This window comes from Anolis carolinensis, chromosome 1 (genome assembly GCF_035594765.1).
Source record: "Anolis carolinensis isolate JA03-04 chromosome 1, rAnoCar3.1.pri, whole genome shotgun sequence".
Classification (NCBI taxonomy): Eukaryota; Metazoa; Chordata; class Lepidosauria; order Squamata; family Dactyloidae; genus Anolis; species Anolis carolinensis.
This window is the reverse complement of record NC_085841.1, coordinates 328660121-328678002: the sequence shown is the minus strand read 5'-3', so window position 1 is coordinate 328678002 and position 17882 is coordinate 328660121. Positions and strand designations below refer to the sequence as shown.

The following is a 17882-nucleotide window of genomic DNA, read 5'->3' as shown; positions in this document are numbered from 1 at the left end:
TTAAAATTTGACAAACAGGCCAGGCCAGTGGCAGATGGTTGGAGAGTGTTTGTGTAAACTAATTCACACAGTGTAAAAAAAAGAAAAGAAGAATACAATATTTAAAATGAAGAACAATTTTAACCAGAGTCTGTGCTGTGGGAGGACAGTGATGCTGCTGTAGTTTCAGCATCTCGAAACTTTAGTTTCCCTGCATTTCTTGGGAAGAGGAGGAAAGAAGAGGCAGAAAGCAGCATGGCGCCGTGGAGTCCCGATCATTGGCAGAGCTCCACAGAGCAGTTTGAGAACCCCTGCTTTAGATAATTCTTTATAACTGATAAAAGAAAGCGGGTAAGCAAGATGCCCATCCTCCATTTTGAAGCCACTACCTATCATGTGTCTAAGAGAAAAGGTTGTAAAGGAGTATATGCTGGGAAAAAGGAAGTTATATTTGAATGACAACACAGTTCAGTACATATACTGTATAAAGCTGTAGAGTTTATTTGGGTAGAATTAAATTAAATCCTTCTGCTGACAGAACTACACCGTCAACTGAATAAGGAATACCAGCAAACAAAAAGTGGCACTACATTACTGTCTTTCCACTTGCTTTATCTAGGATTTTAATGGCCAGCCTACAGAGTTCCTAATGTCCAATACTGGGCAAGATCAGGCAATCTTTGGCATTCCAGGAGACGTTTTTCTGCCAGTCTCAAAGAAGTAAGGATTTCATTCAGAATAAGTCAAGATTTGTGCTTCCTGCTTTGTTTTTCCTTTTTCCATTTTAAACAGCTTCAGTCAAATGTTAAAAGTCTCAGGATAGTCTACAAAAACCACTAGCTTTCTTATTTCGAAGGTGATCACTTACTGGCAAATGCCATGATTTGTTCCTGAAAGAAGAAAAAGAAAACACATTTATTTCTGTTCTTGATCAAGCTTTGTTAAAGAGGTTCCCTAACATGTTTGTAAGCATCTCCCATGGCAATTGTAAAAATCCCATTTCATCTGAGCTTTGTTGTGGCAGCTTGAGTGCTTTCAAAGTGAAGTACTTACCTGTATTTCACAGCATAATAGTCATACCACTCTCTTTTTGGCAGAAAAAAACCTATTACATAATGGCAACTATTACAAGGAAAAAAATATTTCCAGATATGGGTTTTCACCCACCTGCAAGACCCCTTTGCATAATAGACACACCTGAGTGAACTAAGGGTGCAACTATTATGCGAAGAATACTAAAATACCAATTTTGCCACCCTGAAAATAGCGGTGTGATTATTATGCAAAGAAATATTGCAGTTTAAGCAGTTTGTCCTCCTCATATTTCTTCCCCAGAATGCTCTTGGCCCCCATGTAGTCAAGAGAAAATACCTCAACTCTTCACTCTGTCACTGTTTCAAGTTTTTCCTCCCACCATCTGCACTGGGGAGACTACCTTTAACAGCTCCAGGGCTGCTGTGATTGTTGGTCCATTTCTGAAGTATTTTGGATGAATGATTAGGCAAATTCTAGCTACTAATACCAGCAAACAGCCGTGGCACTTGGGCTTTCTAGAGGCATCCAGAAAAACCTTATATATGCACTATTCCTCTCTGAAATACTCAACATGTGACATTCTGATACAGTAGTATCCATCTTCGCCTTTTAAGCAATGTAGATAAGGAGAGTCCAGCTTCAAACTGCAGTGGCTCTTCCAGTCACTCCAGCCACCCAAGCTAAAAACATTGATAATTGCTCCTTATGGCAGATATCTATCCCATTATTGATTAAATACATCATTTATTTCCTTGTATCAATTGTAACTTTAAAAAGAGAGAGAGAGAGATCTTACTTTAACAGGAGGTATAGCATTAGTTGCTTGTAATCCCCATGTCCTTAGCAGCACAAAAGGAGTGATACTTGTCGAGTACAGTCTCTTTAACAGGTCAGTTGCAGCCAGGAGAGATAGGTTGTACTTCTGTCTTTCTGCTTCATACTTTAGTAAGTGCTTTAAAGAGCCTAGGACAAAAAGTAGGTAAGTAAGTGCCAGCTGAGTTTATTCAAGAATGTCAGGACTGTGGGCTGGATTCAGCCTAAAAAATTAACACCAGTAGAAATGAGAGGATGTTAAGATTTTTGTACTGAGAAAAGTATCTTGTACAGCTCCTGTTTTGGCCTATGCTGGACAATATTTATTTATTAAATAACCATACTGGCTAGTCAGCAAGCAGAGAAGCTTGCTTTGTTATGATCACTGCAGCAAGCACAAAGTGATAAGAGTTTGGTTGAAACACTCTGAGTTCCTTTTAATGTTGGGATGGGACAATTATATGGATTGACAAAAACTAAACTAGAAATGACCAGAGTTCCAAGTTTTAGTTTCAAAAATGTTTTTCATGTTAAACATGAATATATGGGAGTAGGCGGTTTATGAGAAGGTATAGGGTCAAAATATTCTAAAGGGCATTAGATCCCATCTGATCTTAGAAGTTAAGCAGAGTCAATTCTGATTAGTACTTGGTGCTGCAGATTATATTTCAGAGGAAGAAACTGGCAAAACCTGTTCTGAGTATTCCCTGCCTAAGAAAATCTTATGAAATTCATGAGATTGCCATAGGTCAACAGGCAACCCTAAAAGCACACACACACAAGATAAGAAGTGAACTGCCACTCCTGAAAGCTTCCACAAGTAATTACCTTTTTTTGTACTGAAAAAGATCACTCTGGAGGGACAGAGCTGTACTTTTCTCATCTTGTTTTAAGAGATCTCAAATACTTATTTAAAATAACACCAATGGTATCTAGAATATTATTCCTTTTTAGAGGAAAGTATTCCTACAGAGAGCAGCAAGGCAAAACTATTAAATGCGGTGGTCTCAGCTCAAGTTAGACACTAGCTATTCAAACAAATCCTATATGGCACTAAGGCGTTGGCTCATTAAGGAAAGAAGCATTGACATTTCCTATTGTCATGTTTTACTTCATAATTGTAAAGCCTTACCCAGATCTTTTCCATCGAATGCTGCACTACTGAGATGATGTGTCAAACAAGCAATATCACCAAAGCCCATATTTACACCTTGACCTGCAAGAGGATGTACTCTGTGAGCAGCATCCCTAAAAAAGGAGAGACAAACAACTGTGGTATTCCATACAAACCTGTTTGCTGGTGTTATGTGGGTTCTGTCAATGACAATAACCTTAGCCATTAAAAGCCCACACTTTATACTTGCTCTCTGTTCCCATACTTTATACTTTTCACTTCCATCATTAGCTTTATGTTCTGAATACCATGGGCTGGATGCAAAAATAATACAGAACTCTGAGCTATCTATGCCCTATAGAAGACACTTTTGAATGTCAATGGCCTCTGGAACATCATAGGATGTGGCACAGTGAATTGCAGCAGGAACAGGAAACTAGATGAATATGGCAAGACTATTTCACACAAGATGAAATGTGTTTCCTTCATCGTGGTCCCTGTGAAATGCACACAATTGGGTCTCCTGCGCCTGCGCAGACAATTTCGGAATTCTCTAGAAGCTCTTAAAGATACATTTTTTGGCGGGGGCCCCGCCCATGCCTCCCCTGAGTATATATAGGCAGTGGGAGGAGCCACCGGAGGGACTTCCAAACGGAACCGGGCTACAACAACTGGCCACGCCCCTGGCGCCGACCCTGGAAAGAGAAGGAGGGAGGCCTGACGATATCATGGCCTCTGAAAGGGAGGAGTCAGAGGCGGCTCCGATTTCAGCAACAGCGCCTGGAACCAGCAGGGCTCGATCTCGAGGGCGTTCTTCCTCCAGACGCAGCCAGTGCCATCGTGTGCACAGAAGGCGCTATTCCTCCCCATCCTCAGATTCATGGAGCTCCGAATCCGGGGATTCCAGGGGACGACGTCGATCCCGAAGCTCATCTTTTAGATCGTCGTATGGCTCCGGTTCTCCCTTCCCTTATTACTTTCATGGGGATCCCATCTATACTCGGGATTATTTTAATGCGATGGTTCCACATTCGCTACGGCGACGGGGCCGCGCTTCGCGAAGAGACCATGGGGCACATGCTCCAAATGATCAGGGGCAATTAAGCCAGGTTACGGCCCCTGGTGTGGAACCAATCCCAAATCCTTCCCAAACAGCTACTATGACCCAGGTAGAAACAGTTCTACCCCAAGCTTCCACGCCCTCTATCCCGGCTCCCACCCCCGCCCCTAGAGCTAATGCACCTCCAACAGTAGATGCGGGGTCAGGGTCTGAATCGACTTCATCACAAGAACCTGTGGAACCACCTGCTCCTGGAAATTTGGTTGATGCAGATGAAGGGAATGCTGTTGAAGAGATCCAAGGCTTCACCTCCCTCGTCTCACGACTGGCCAAAGCTCTGAACTTACCAGCGCCCCGTGCTCCATCCTTGGTGGACGACCCAGTTTTTTCTCAGGATCAGCAGCGAGCACCAACAACCACCCCGCTCCCTACTTTGCCTTACCTTTTGCAGCTCCTCAAGGCCCCTGACATGGCACCCTCCCTGGTTCCAGCCATTTCTAAGAAGGCTGATAATCTATATCGTATTGACCTCTCATCGGCTGAATGGTTGGGTAAACACCCTAAGCCCAATTCCATTGTTGTGGACGTCTCTCAAACTAGACCAACACAAAGATCTCAATCCGCTCCTGCGGACAGAGAGGGAAAGAAATTAGATGCCATAGGAAGAAAAATCTACACTTCAGCTGGCCTCTTCGCTCGGTTAGCTCACTATGGGGCCTATATGGGAGCGTACCATAACTACTTATGGAATAAAATCGCTCCGCTCATGGACCACCTACCTGCAGAACAGTTGCGCCTCGCCAGGGCGTTTAAACAAGAAGCATGCCAGTTAGCAGGCCTCCAAAAGGAGCTGGCCAAGCATACAGCCGATTCGGCGGGTAAGCTGTTTGCCACTTCAATCGCCCTACGTCGACATGCATGGCTTCGCTCGTCGGGTCTTTCATCCTCTGCTCGAACAGCAATTGAAGACCTTCCGTTTGATGAGTCCGGTCTGTTTAACCCTAACACCGATTCTAGCCTGGAGCGCACTCACCAGATGCGCCAAACCGCACATAGATTTGGCTTCCCTTCTCAGTACGGGACTCAGGCGAGACAAAGGTGGTCATCCTATCCAGCTTTTCAACGGAGACGTGCTAGCCCAGCACCTGTGAACGCGAGGCCGCGCATACCTACCCAACCGGCTTTAGCTAGAAGACCTGCATCTTCGTCCAGACGCCGTCAACAGGGTAGGAGCAGACAGTCATACGCTCCTAGGCGGCGTATTTAGCCCACTGCCGTTAAGGGCTACTGAAAGTCCTCAAAGTTTTACTTGTTGCGTTTCTCCAGTTTCAAAGTTTGCTGTTATTAGTTCTTCTTTTGGAATGAGAAGGCCTCTCCCCAATTTGCTTGCCAAGCCGAAAGCTTCAGCTCAGGCCCAACCCAAGTTTAAGGACCGTCTGGCTCCTTTTGTGGATTCTTGGCGCCGAATCACAACTGACAAATGGGTCTTGGATATCATTGAGAGAGGCTATGCTATTGAGTTTGTCACCCCGCCCCCAACGGGGCAAGTTAGAGGAACGGCCTCCTCAGACCCATTATTGGAAGAAATTCGAGCTCTCCAAACCAAGGGCGCTATTCAACGACTGCACGGCCCAATCTTACAAAAATGTTTCTTTTCACGTTATTTTTTAGTTCCGAAAAAGGATGGTGGTTTACGCCCCATCCTGGACCTTCGGGATGTCAACGCTTATATCAGACCCCGAAAGTTTCGCATGGTCACCCTCCCAGTGATCCTGTGTCTCATTCGGAAAGGCGCTTGGTTCGCAACGGTGGATTTGAAAGACGCCTATTTCCACATTGGGATCAGGCCTTCTCATCGCAGATACCTTAGTTTTAAAGTTGGTCACCGTTGTTTTTGTTTCAACGCTCTCCCATTTGGGTTGTCAACCGCCCCAAGAGTTTTTACGAAGTGTATGGTCCTCGAGACGTTAAGTGCCCACCGCGTGCGGGCCAGGACTATTCAATCCCTCCTGGGGCACATGGCTTCTACGACGGCCGTCACACCATTCGCCAGATTACGCATGCGCCCGTTGCAGATGTGGTTTTTGTCGGTTTTCGACGCCCTTCACGACGATCCAAAGGTCATGCTCTCCCTGCCCACCGAAGTTCGCAAATCCCTTCAATGGTGGACTCATCGACTCAATGTGCAGAAGGGTATGCCATTTCGCCAACCAAAACCATCAGCAACACTAACCATGGATTCGTCCCTTCTGGGATGGGGCGCCCACTTGGACACCCTCACAGTTCGGGGAACTTGGTCCCCGACAGAGAAAAGCCATCACATCAACTTTCTGGAGATGCTAGTGGTCCAGAAGGCCCTCAGGGCTTTCGAGTTCCCACTTTCGGGGCGTGTTGTCCATCTACTGACAGACAACACCACAACAAAGTTTTACATCAACAAACAAGGGGGAACTCGGTCCCGCAAGCTGATAAACCTAACCTTACAGATCTGGGATTGGTGCATCACCAGGGGGATACATCTGGTGGCACTTTATCTCCCCGGAAAGGACAACGAGCTAGCAGACGAGTTGAGCAGGACTCCCAGCTCCTGCCACGAATGGCGGATCCACCTGCAGATACTAGACTCAGTCTTCGCAGCATGGGGCCAACCGGCGGTGGACCTATTCGCCTCCCCCGAGAACCGCCACTGCGATCTATTCTGCGCAAGACGCCCTCCAAACACCCAGTCGGGATGTCTGGGCGACGCGTTTCTTTACACCTGGGCACCCGGGTTGCTTTACGCGTACCCACCAATCCCTCTGATAACGAGAGTTGTATCGAAACTACTTCAAGACAACGCGGATTGTATTCTTCTAACACCGTGGTGGCCTCGGCAACCGTGGTTCGGGCCACTTCTCCAAGCATCTCAAGGAATATTCCATCACCTACCCTTCAGGCCAGACGTCCTGACAACCCACAACGGCCTTGTCCGTCACCCGGACGCTCGCTCTCTGCGCCTCACGGCATGGAGGATACGGCCTTGCTCTCAGCCCCTGTGAGAGCTATTATCGCAGCTGCACAAAAGGACTCAACAAAAAAGTCATATACTTATAAGTGGCAGCGATTCTCGGAGTTCGCTAAGCAAGCGGGTACCGATCCTTCATCGGCTCCCATTCCAGTAGTGCTTGACTTCCTTCACTCGCTTTCAAATAAAGGATTGTCCATTTCCTCGATCAAGTGCTACCTGGCAGCCATCTCTTGGTTCCGCCGTAAGGCCGGTTTACCCTCCTGCTTCGGGGACCCGTGGGTTCGTCTATTCTTGAAAGGACATAAAAATCTCTTTCCACCTGTCTCTCCGCCAGTCCCAGCATAGAGCTTAGAGCTGGTTCTGTCCCAGATGTCCAAACCACCTTTCGAACCCATGGCAACCATAGATTTGTGTCATCTATCCTGGAAAACAGCCTTTCTAACTGCTATCACCACAGCGAGGCGTGCCTGTGAACTCTGTGCGCTCAGGGCTGATGAGCCTTATCTCCGGTTCCACAAGGACAAGGCGGTCTTGGGGACGGACATTTCCTTCCTACCAAAGGTTGTGTCGAAGTTCCACCTGTCGCAAGACATTATACTTCCAGCCTTTTTTCAAAATCCGGTGTCACCATTGGAGCATGCGCTCCATGCCTTGGACGTACGGAGGGCTCTAGCATATTATGTGGATAGAACACGCGCTTATAGGAAATCCCCACGTTTGTTTGTAAAGTATAGACAGGATGCCATGGGCCTCCCGATAACGTCACAGCGACTCTCGGCGTGGATCGTTGCAGCAATACGCCTAGCATACAACCTCGCTGGCCGTGAACCACCGACCACATTGAAGGCGCATTCCACGAGAGCTGTGGCCACTTCGTCCGCTTTTATGAAGGGCGTTCCGTTGGAAGAGGTTTGTCGAGCAGCGACCTGGGCGACGCCCTCGACATTCGTCTCCCACTACAAGGTGGACGCTGTGTCCAGGAGAGATGGTGCATTCGGCAGAGCGGTGCTGTCTTCGTGTGTGGCATGACGCCCGCCGATCCAGGTTAGTAGCTTGCTAATCACCCAATTGTGTGCATTTCACAGGGACCACGATGAAGGAAAAATGGGTTGCTTACCTGTAACCATGTTTCTTCGAGTGGTCACCTGTGAAATCCACACAAACCCGCCCGGCCTCCCCGCAGCTCGTCATGCCCAGTCTTCAGCTGCCTCTTGCGGCTGGGGAACAGAGGCGGTGGCTCCTCCCACTGCCTATATATACTCAGGGGAGGCATGGGCGGGGCCCCTGCCAAAAAATGTATCTTTAAGAGCTTCTAGAGAATTCCGAAGTTGTCTGCGCAGGCGCAGGAGACCTAATTGTGTGGATTTCACAGGTGACCACTCGAAGAAACATGGTTACAGGTAAGCAACCCATTTTTCTGCTCAACGAAGGTAAATCTGAACCAAAGACAATGCCTCTTAGATAGTATCTATCAATCTCTTCTAAGAGAAACCCATGCAATAACAACAAGAATCTCAATCACTGTGACAACTAGAAACGAGTACAGTGTTCCTTCACTTATCGCGGGGGTTAGGTTCCAGGACCACTCGCAATAAGTGAAAATCCGCGAAGTAGGGACGCTATATTTATACATTATTTTAGTAGTTATACACTATTTTAAGTCTTTATCAACCAATCGTGTATTGATAAATCCTCTCCTTCTCCTCCCGTTGCTGCTTAGGCTCCTTTTCTCTCCCTTTGGCTTCTCCTTTCCCTCTTCCTTAGGCTGTAAATTGTAATTTTTCATTATTTATAATATTATTTTAGAGTTTATTGAAAAACCACAAAACAGTAAATCCGCAAAAAGTGAACCGCAAAGTAGTGAGGGAACACTGTAACTTCCATAGCATAAAATGACTCCTGCCCCACCCCACCCCCGCTGGTCCAATATCTCATCATTCAATTCTCCCAAGGATTTATCGGAACACTAAATGTCTTCAGTGTAAAATTACCCAATAAGAGCCACACGGTGTTGGACATATTCAGTTGCATGCCCCAATCCCAGAGGGAACACGGCTCGGCTCTTGGGATCCACTTTTGCAACACTCGGGGGCAGCTGACGGGCTGCAGTCCCTGAAGGCATCAGGAGGGAAATAGCAGAACGGAACATGGATCCAGCAGTATCAACAAAATCCGAGTGATTTGCGTTGCTCCACTGAAGAAGGACAGAGATTTATTTATAAGGTACCCGCCAAACTGCAAAGGCTGCAAAACATGCAAATTGATACTGAAAATCCAAATGCTTAGAGACATCACATAGACAGGGAGAAAGATAATGAATCTCATTTGAAAACTATTCATGGGATGATTATTTGAAATTTAATGTATTTTTAGTCTTCTGCTCTGAAAACACCTCAGTGCACCTTGCAAGCTACCTACAGTAAATACTCTCACAAGAAATCTATAGCAGGGATCATTCACCTGCATTGTGCTGCATTCAGGAAATGCAGCAGCAAAATAGGCACGGTACATCTCCTGTATCAGCTATGAATTGTGTTATACTCTCATTCTGACTCATCAAAAAGGGAAACCCTGGCATGAGAAATCTCACCGCAGCAGTGTGGAAAGGAACTGTGGCTGTCTAATATTAAACAGTGCCATAATGACAGAATAATATGAGACAGCCATTGCTCACACAAGCGATTATTTCTACCAACACAAATATTCAATATTAATACTGTAGGAATTATCAAATGCTCAACATATTTTGTCATTCTGAAATGAAACTGTTATTTCCAGTTTCACTGTTTCTCAGACCTCCGTTAAAATATATAAATAAATCGCACATTATTAAATATTCAGGCCTCAATCAGAAATCAAAGTTGAGAACATAACCTGGCTTGAGTTGTTTTTATGACTTTTTTTTCTTTTAATTTGCTGTTATGGTTTTACTTGTATAATTCGTGCCTGAATCTGTTTTTATTTTATTGTTATACTGTTCTTGTTATTGTTTTTGCTTTGTATTTTAACTTGTTTATACCTTGTATTCTTTTGGGCTTGGTCCCGTGTTAGCCGCCCCGAGTCCCTTCGGGGAAATGGTGGCGGGATACAAAAATTAAGCATTATTTATTTAGTTATTATTGATAACATGAAAATACTTACAAAAGCAGAATTTATCGAGTCCACAAAACTTTCCTCATCCATATTCTGCAGCTGAATTGCATGTTCATGTGACGTGGACCAAACCAAAGAGCTGACAGTGTCAGAAAGCTGTTTCAACCACCACAAACAAAAAAAAAGAACACAGCATCCACCTATTAAGTTCGGTTCTATAAAGCCCTTAATCACAACATTTATATGACATTATAACTTGGGGAAAGCATTACAAGGATGATAAACTCATTAATGTAATGATGTTTTGATCCTGAATTATTAGCAGGAGAGTGGGGAAGACAAAGATTAGAAAGTGAGTTAATCCCATATTGCTTTACCGGGAGGAGCGCAATTGGTCCAGATGGAAGAAATCTCTGCCATGCTACATTGTTGTCTGTTGACTGAAAAACACAAAAAAACAGAAGAGGTTAAGTTTAACTATTCATCATTCATTTGCATGTTCACAAGCTAGACATCAAATAACGAGTATCTGACCTCAGACAAGTGAAGAGTAGCAACTACAGCTGACTGATCATACCGATACTGGATATTTTTAATACCAGCTGTTCTCCTGACCATAGAATTCTGTCCATCTGCACCAATCTGTGAAAATACATTGAAAGAAACACTGTTAAAAGGCTTAACACATGTCAAACTCAAGGCCACAACCCAAATCCAGTCTGCCATGACATTTTAGGTGGCCCTGCAGATGCTGGACTACAATTCCTGTATTTCTCATCATTAGACATGACTAGACCTGATGGGAGTTGTGATACAGTGACATCCGGAAGGCTGCAGTTAGCTCTTTTTAGGAGTGGGGCTTGGATTTAGATAAAAGGCTTGTGGATATGATGTTTGGCTTTATCTTCATCAACCTCAGAGCCACAAGTGCTGTTGGGTTGCAATTGACATTATCCCCAGTCTGCATGGCGGATAATAAAAAAAATGATGACAGTTGTAGTTCAAAAACATCTAGGGGCCCAAATTGGGTTTTTAAAAAGGCATCAAATAATTGCCTATATGTAAAGCCGCCTTGAGTCGCCTCCAGGGTTGAGAAAGGCAGGGAATAAATGTTTTAAGTAAATAAATAAATAAATAAATAAATAGCACCAACCGCTTTGTAAAAAAATACAGTTGGTCCTCTATATCCACTGATTTTCCATCCATGGATTCAACGGCCCTTTGAAGGTAACCATAAGGCTGGTGTGGCCCTCAATGAAAATGAGTCTGACACCCCCGCTTAAACAAAAAGTCATTCCATCAATTGCCATACCAAATCAGCAGCTAATCAGAAAAAGGATGACACACAATGATGCCTGGAGGCTACCAAAACAGATACCACCCTGTCAGCCTCTAGGTATCCTCAAAATTTGTTCCAGAGAAAATTGGGGGGCAGACTTTTCAGAGTATCTGAGGAAGCTATGAAGGAGCACAGGAAGCAGACTGGGAGGGAAAGACTCTCTGCCCAATTGGAAAGCCACATGTAATACTGGATGTTGTTGCCTGCAGAAACAAATTTTTCCCTCTACATTTAAACATGTATAAATATTACTACGTTTTGAACTACATTCGGGATAGTAATATTAATGAAAAGGTAAGCACACAATAAAGCCAATTATTTCGTTTTCTGAACAATTCTGTTTCAACTCACCTCTAAGCCCCTTCATGCTGGTAATGTGGCACCACGTGACATTAAGAACCAAATCCAGTGGAAAGGAATTGGCAAGAGAGGGTGCCTGATCAAACAGAAAATGAAGGCTTAGTTACCAGCAGTTTGGTCTGAAGTCTGCGTCCATCTGCTAAATCAATTTGAACCCAAGGGCTTGAGTCAGAGGTCTGATAATGAGTGGGCCGGGTGTACCCCACCGCTCTGCTCTTGTAGAGAACTTCCACTCGGTCTGATGGGGACACAATGTATCAGTGTCACTAAGCAGTAGGCAGAGAAGCAAAGAAGAAAAAATTAAAACCTGACAGAGTTCAGGTAGATCAGTTCACTAACTGACTGAATTCCTAGACACCAGTTACGTGTCTCCTAGATTCTAAATGAGGAAAGAAAGAAAGAAACTGTTCCTCTATACTTAGATGCCCCCGACCTCAATAAATATACTGTTAATTCTAATGTATATGATGGATATAAATTCACCTACTAAACTACTGAGCCACACTCAATGAAGTGTCTGCTAGGATAAACCAAGGCTGGGAAAAGTAGCCAGTACCTGATATCGCATCCAACTGTTTGGTTAGAGCAGACAAGATGACATTATTTTCTACTATATAACCCATGTCTTCCATGTTATTGTTATCAAAGATGATCATGGCTTCAGAGCAAGCATCCCATACCTATAAAGAAAGGAAGAATGATTGACTACCGCAAATAAAACACAGACATGAAGACAAAGTTTTGTATGAGGAATCTCACTTACAAAATTTACTATTTACAACAGAGGACATCACAACAGGGCACACAGCCCATACTTCAATTTCATTAAATAGCAAGATGTAGTCTTACACCTTCTAGATGTTATGACGACAGTTCTTTCACATAACCACCCCATTTAGGCTTTAAGGAATTTTAAAAATCCTCAAGTGTCTAAAAAAAAGGTGTAAAACATCAAAATAGGGAAAATGTATCAGCTCCAGACCCTAAATAGAGTTAATATTAAAGTGTGTGTATACATGTATTCACACAGCTATGAACCCTTGAAAGAGGAAGCAGAGGGGTCAACTCCATTCTAAGACTAGGTGAGGAGCTGAACCTCCTCACAAAGTTGGACCAACTAGACCCCTAGGTAGTTGATCTTTCCCAGAATTAATAATAAAAAGTGAATAAAATTATCAAGTACTAAGAAATATTAAGACAGCTACTGTCACTCTGCCCTCTCAGGAGTAATATAAGTTGCAATCAGTCGTATGGACATTTATCTGGGAGTAAGAAACACTGGAGAACACTTCTATGTACATATTGTACTTGCAAGCTTCTTCATACTTAAGAATGTGTCATTAATAATGGATGGGGAAAATCATTTGCCTTCCCTCTGCAAATCAGCAAAATTAATTACAACCTGGCCCCATTCCCCAAAACACCTTAAAAACATCGCCAGGATTCCTATGCACAGACCTCTAGTACTTACCCACCCCTAGTAAATGCAGAATCAAAATATACATTTATATGAATGCTAAAAATCAAGGGAATACAAACTGAGCGATCTCTTCCCCCAAAAGACAGCAGGGCAGCAACCTATATAGGACAAGCATTTTGTAAATTCTTGGCAGGAGACCAAACAGCATGATTGTTTCTCTGGGAATTAAATGTGTCCTGTTAAAATTAAGCATCTAAGATGCAACACAAAAGCAGCAACAAAGGCTCCATGAATGCACCACACTCCTTCCACTATTTCCTATATCTGTTAAAGATGAAACCCAAATAGGGAAATAGTTATACATCTGTTGAGAACATCTTAGCTCCCTGCAAATATATAGATCTTTTCACAAGACCCTAGACATATAGAACAAAAGGTAGCACATTACATATGAATCACCTATAAACCTCCCTAAAGAGGAATTAAAAAATCTCCTTAGAAAAAGTGATGCCTTATGTGTGATACACCACATTTTAAAATATTATCAGGCACCTGCATCCGCCGAAAGGGTTTGATTCTCATACTGCTGATATCTTCCCAAGCACCAAAGCCTAAAAAAGAAAGAAAAGGATCCTTGTATTTAAAGATATAACCCTGAAGTTCCAGATTAACAGAGAACTCTGTTTCCATTTGATTCCTTGAGACTCTTCCAGTTAATGTGCTTTGGCTGTAGCTTGATGGACGTAATTATTATTTTTTGTGTGTATGCTCATTGTGGGAGTGGCAAAAGGTTGTAAGAAACAAAAGTAGCAATCTGATGTAGACCAGTCGGAAATTATGGTGAGTCTAGAGGTCCATAAGCAACAATGGAAGACAAATCTATATACTCACTATGCTTTGAAAAGTCTCCATATTTAAGGATGTTTTAATGACTGGATCCAGTAGGGCAGTGGTTCTCAACTTGTGGTCCCCAGGTGTTTTGGCCTACAACTCCCAGAAATTCCAGCCAGTTTACCAGCTGTTAGGATTTCTGGGAGTTGAAGGCCAAAATATCTGGGGACCCACAGGTTAAGAACCACTGCAATAGGGGGACAAACCACGCTCTCCCACTGAAAGCCCCATTCTCCTCCAAACTTCTTTTTAAAATGTGAACTGCACTGCTTGAATTGTCCATAGTTTATTAGCTTTATTTCAGAAAAACTAATTACTGGAGGAATTGGCAGACACACAAACAGCAGGCAGACATTAGTTATATGTGTTGCTATAGAAAAACCCAGTGAATTCCTATACACAAGACCAAATGTGTACTGATAAGCCTTCAACGTTTCTGAATTTGAAAATTAATCTCGTCTAGTGATAGGCACCAATGCATTCTGTTTTTTTCAGGGGACATTGAGAAAATGCCCACAGATCATCCTCTATGTATTTTCCAAAATCTGGAGTACCAAATTATTTCCATCTCTGCTATATACAAAGCTAGATAGAACCATATTTTATATCTCACCACACATCCTCTGTGCATCCATAGATCTCCAGCTAACTGGTGAATACTGTCTAGTACTTACTACTGAGAAATGTGACAGAGCCAGGTGTGATAGCACTGACTCGATTACTGTAACTCTTTGGTAACTGGTCAGATGCTTTCCTTGGACGTGCTTCAAGGAGAAGAATTTTCTTATCACGGAGATGGATGTCATGCCCTTGGGGAAAAAGCAAATGTTTATATTTTACAAAGGTTAACTAAGATTTTCTAACATCGTGCAACACGGATTCACAAGTAAATAACTTCATTTTTGTGTTTTCCTCCAAATACACTGACTTGCTTATAATTCTACCCCAAGTGTGCAGAGGCACTTGCTCAAGGATCAAATTCAGTTGCAGTGAAGTTCTTGGGAACTGTATAATAGCCCTTGGGATCCACCGAGGTTTGGCTCTAGAACCCTGTGTGGATACCGAAATCTGTGGATGCCCAAGTCCCATAATATACAAAGTGTCCACTACACATAATGGTAAACAACTCAGACTAGTGCTAGAGAGAACCTGAGGGTCTGTGAAATGGTAGGAAGATGCAGCAGGGTACGTCTACACATATGTGTAGTATGTGGCAAAATCAAGTTTTTCTTTTCTTTTTGACTATTTTTTGAGCCACAGAGGGTTGAATCTTTGGAAGAAGAACTCATAGATATGGAAAGCGGGATTAGTTTCAATAGCTATGTATTAAAGTTCTCTGCTGTAGCCACACATGTACCATGTGCTAAGAAAGGAGGGTATGAGTTAATATACCATTTAGCTAGTATTTCATACTCAGTAATCTTGGAACATTATCATAGTAATAGATTTAAGAGGAAGTGCTCGCTCTCCAGATCAGACCTTGCTGTTGGCTTGGCAGGGATGTATTTAACTCTGACCATGTGCCTCATGCCATACCATTAAGCTCTATCAGTTAAATGATACCACATTTGAAGCAGATGAGATGATACTGTATCAGAATAGCTATAACCACTGTGGTCTCAGAAGGCACTTGATTTCCTAGGCCAGTTCTTCTCAATTGTTGATCCTCTGGCAGTGCACCTATAGTGTGGAATTAATGCACTTTGACCATTTTAACTGCTATGAATCAATGCTATGGAATCCTGTGAGTTGTAGTTTGACAAGAGGCTAAACCCCCTCTTCCGAAGCATTCTGGTGCCTCACCTACTAAAATCTCACGTAGACTCCCAAGCATATGAGGAGCCTAACATCTGAATAACAGCCTTGTTAAATAAGGACTGCTTTACTGGATATGGTTTTTAATTCTGGTTGTGGCTTTTAATATCATCAATACCTAAAACAACACCACAACAAAATCAATCAACCCTAAAATAGACACTGATAAAACTTTAGACATAAATGAATAACAACCAACCAGTTATATAAAGTACTTTCAGTGAAAACCAATGGATCTACAATTTAAACCTTTTGGGCTCTATACCTATTGGAAAGCTTGATCAAAGAGCCAAGTTTTTAGGTTGGACCGAAAACACTGGAGGGTGGGGGCTAGTCTAATTTCCCTCAGAAGGGCGTTCCAGATTCGGGGGGGGGGGCACCACTGAGAAGGCCCTCTCCCTCGTCCCCTTGCAATTTTAATAATCAGCGGGGACGTTGACACACAATTGTGATAATCTAATTCCCTAATCTGGGATAGTGGGCAGGGGCTAACCAAGGATGTTTGTAGGGGATTCAGGAAGCCGGCATTTGGAGGACTGTTAGGAGCCTGTTTGGTTGGCTGACTGAAGGAGGACCTAACCAGGAGGGGACGAATAACTTATCTACAAAACCCTTCTGATTAGAATCCCCCAACTATGTAGAATAGACCTCTTCGTGTACAGACTCCTTAGGATGGAATGATCCTCAAAAGTGATCAGAAGGTGCATGGTGCAGTTATTCCTCTGGAGCCAAGTTAGATAAGATCTTAATTTCTTCTGTGCTCTTATAGAGTATTTGGTCAATGGGTCTTTTCACCACCTTCTGGGAGCCCCGTCTCCCTCTGTTAAATTGGGAAATACTTATAGAGCCAACTTATTCAACTGATATACCCTCTTGTGGGAATAACTTCCCAACTGGTGAGAAGCCTCCTCACCCCTCTGGCTAACGTCTAACTGCGTAATTAAATTTACAGGCTTAAAGTTGTTAATAGGTAAAGGTAAAGTTTTCCCCTGACGTTAAGTCCAGTTATGTCCGATTCTGGGGGTTGGTGCTCATCTCCATTTCTAAGCCAAAGAGTTGGCGTTGTCCATAGACACCTCCAAGGTCATGTGGCTGGCATGACTGCATGGAACACCGTTACCTTCTCGCCGGAGAGGTACCTATTGATCTACTCACATTTGCATGTTTTCGAACTGCTAGGTTGGCAGAAGCTGGTGCTAACAGCGGGCGCTCACTCCGCTCCCCGGGTTTGAACCTGGGACCTTTCGGTCTGCAGGTTCAGCAGCTCAGTGCTTTAACACACTGAGCCACCGGAGGCTCCTTGTCAATACCACGATCCAAAAACTCCCCCTCTCCCCTTCCCCCAAAGGGCCATTTCTTCCATTTTCCTCTCCCCTCCCTGGGTAGAACCAAGTCCTTCCCAACCCCTCCCTCCCAAGTATATAATTGGCCAGCTGGGTCCTTTGCAACAAGAGAAACGTTGGAAAAAAGATGGTCTAGTTTTTTAGGTTCAGAATCCTGGGACTTGTAATTTAGGGAGGCATCATCATTCTTGGCCATAGGATTGAAGCGTGGCAGTTAATGCGGGTCAAACTTTAATTCTGCAGAATAGCTGCCCCTCTCGATGGGGCACAGACCTGATTACCCCAAAGTATCCGCCTGGGAGTTTGGAGGGCGACCAATCAGGCCTTTCCCTCGGAGGCCCCTACCCAAAGCGGCAACCATGGCGGTCCCAACCATGCCGCCCCCGGACACCACCACGTCGTACACCTCCGTCGACCCGCTAGACCTCCTCGCGGAGCCCCGCCGCAACGCAGACCCGACGTGGAGTCCCAGACGCTTCCTACACCCAGGCCCAAGGCCCAGACACGAGAAGGCCCCTGCGCCCGCCGCCATTTTGGAAGTAATGCCCGTGACCGGAAATGAACTGCCCAATACCTTGACAACGGCGAGAGGACAACAGAACCCGACCAATGA

At 44.0% G+C, this 17882-nt stretch overlaps 1 protein-coding gene across 2 annotated transcripts; it reads right to left on the bottom strand.

The window, feature by feature from the left end:
- Window positions 1–457: 457 nt before the first annotated feature.
- coq6 (coenzyme Q6, monooxygenase) lies at window positions 458–17828 on the bottom strand. 2 transcript variants are annotated; one of them, XM_003214457.3, is made up of 12 exons: window positions 17615–17828; window positions 14786–14920; window positions 13773–13831; window positions 12357–12480; window positions 11908–12038; window positions 10636–10743; window positions 10479–10541; window positions 10150–10257; window positions 9000–9202; window positions 2960–3075; window positions 1811–1977; window positions 458–869 (listed from the first exon to the last, which is right to left on the bottom strand). In XM_003214457.3, exons 1-12 carry the CDS (start codon window positions 17799–17801, stop codon window positions 840–842), a joined length of 1431 nt encoding a protein of 476 aa, XP_003214505.1. In that variant the 5' UTR covers window positions 17802–17828; the 3' UTR covers window positions 458–839. The 2 variants fall into 2 exon arrangements, with proteins under 2 accessions (XP_003214505.1, XP_062823819.1); XM_062967749.1 differs by lacking the exon at window positions 17615–17828 and adding an exon at window positions 17543–17561.
- Between the last annotated feature and the right edge of the window lie 54 nt (window positions 17829–17882).

Excerpts from the sequence above, each read along its gene's own strand:
- coq6 (XM_003214457.3), bottom strand. The coding sequence starts at position 17,801 with ATGGCGGCGGGCGCAGGGGCCTTCTCGTGTCTGGGCCTTGGGCCTGGG. Across the intron at positions 10,744-11,907 it reads GACTTCAGACCAAACTGCTG|ATTGGTGCAGATGGACAGAA; the intron begins GTAACTAAGCCT and ends GTATTTTCACAG. Across the intron at positions 870-1,810 it reads ATGCTATACCTCCTGTTAAA|GAACAAATCATGGCATTTGC; the intron begins GTAAGATCTCTC and ends TTCTTCTTTCAG.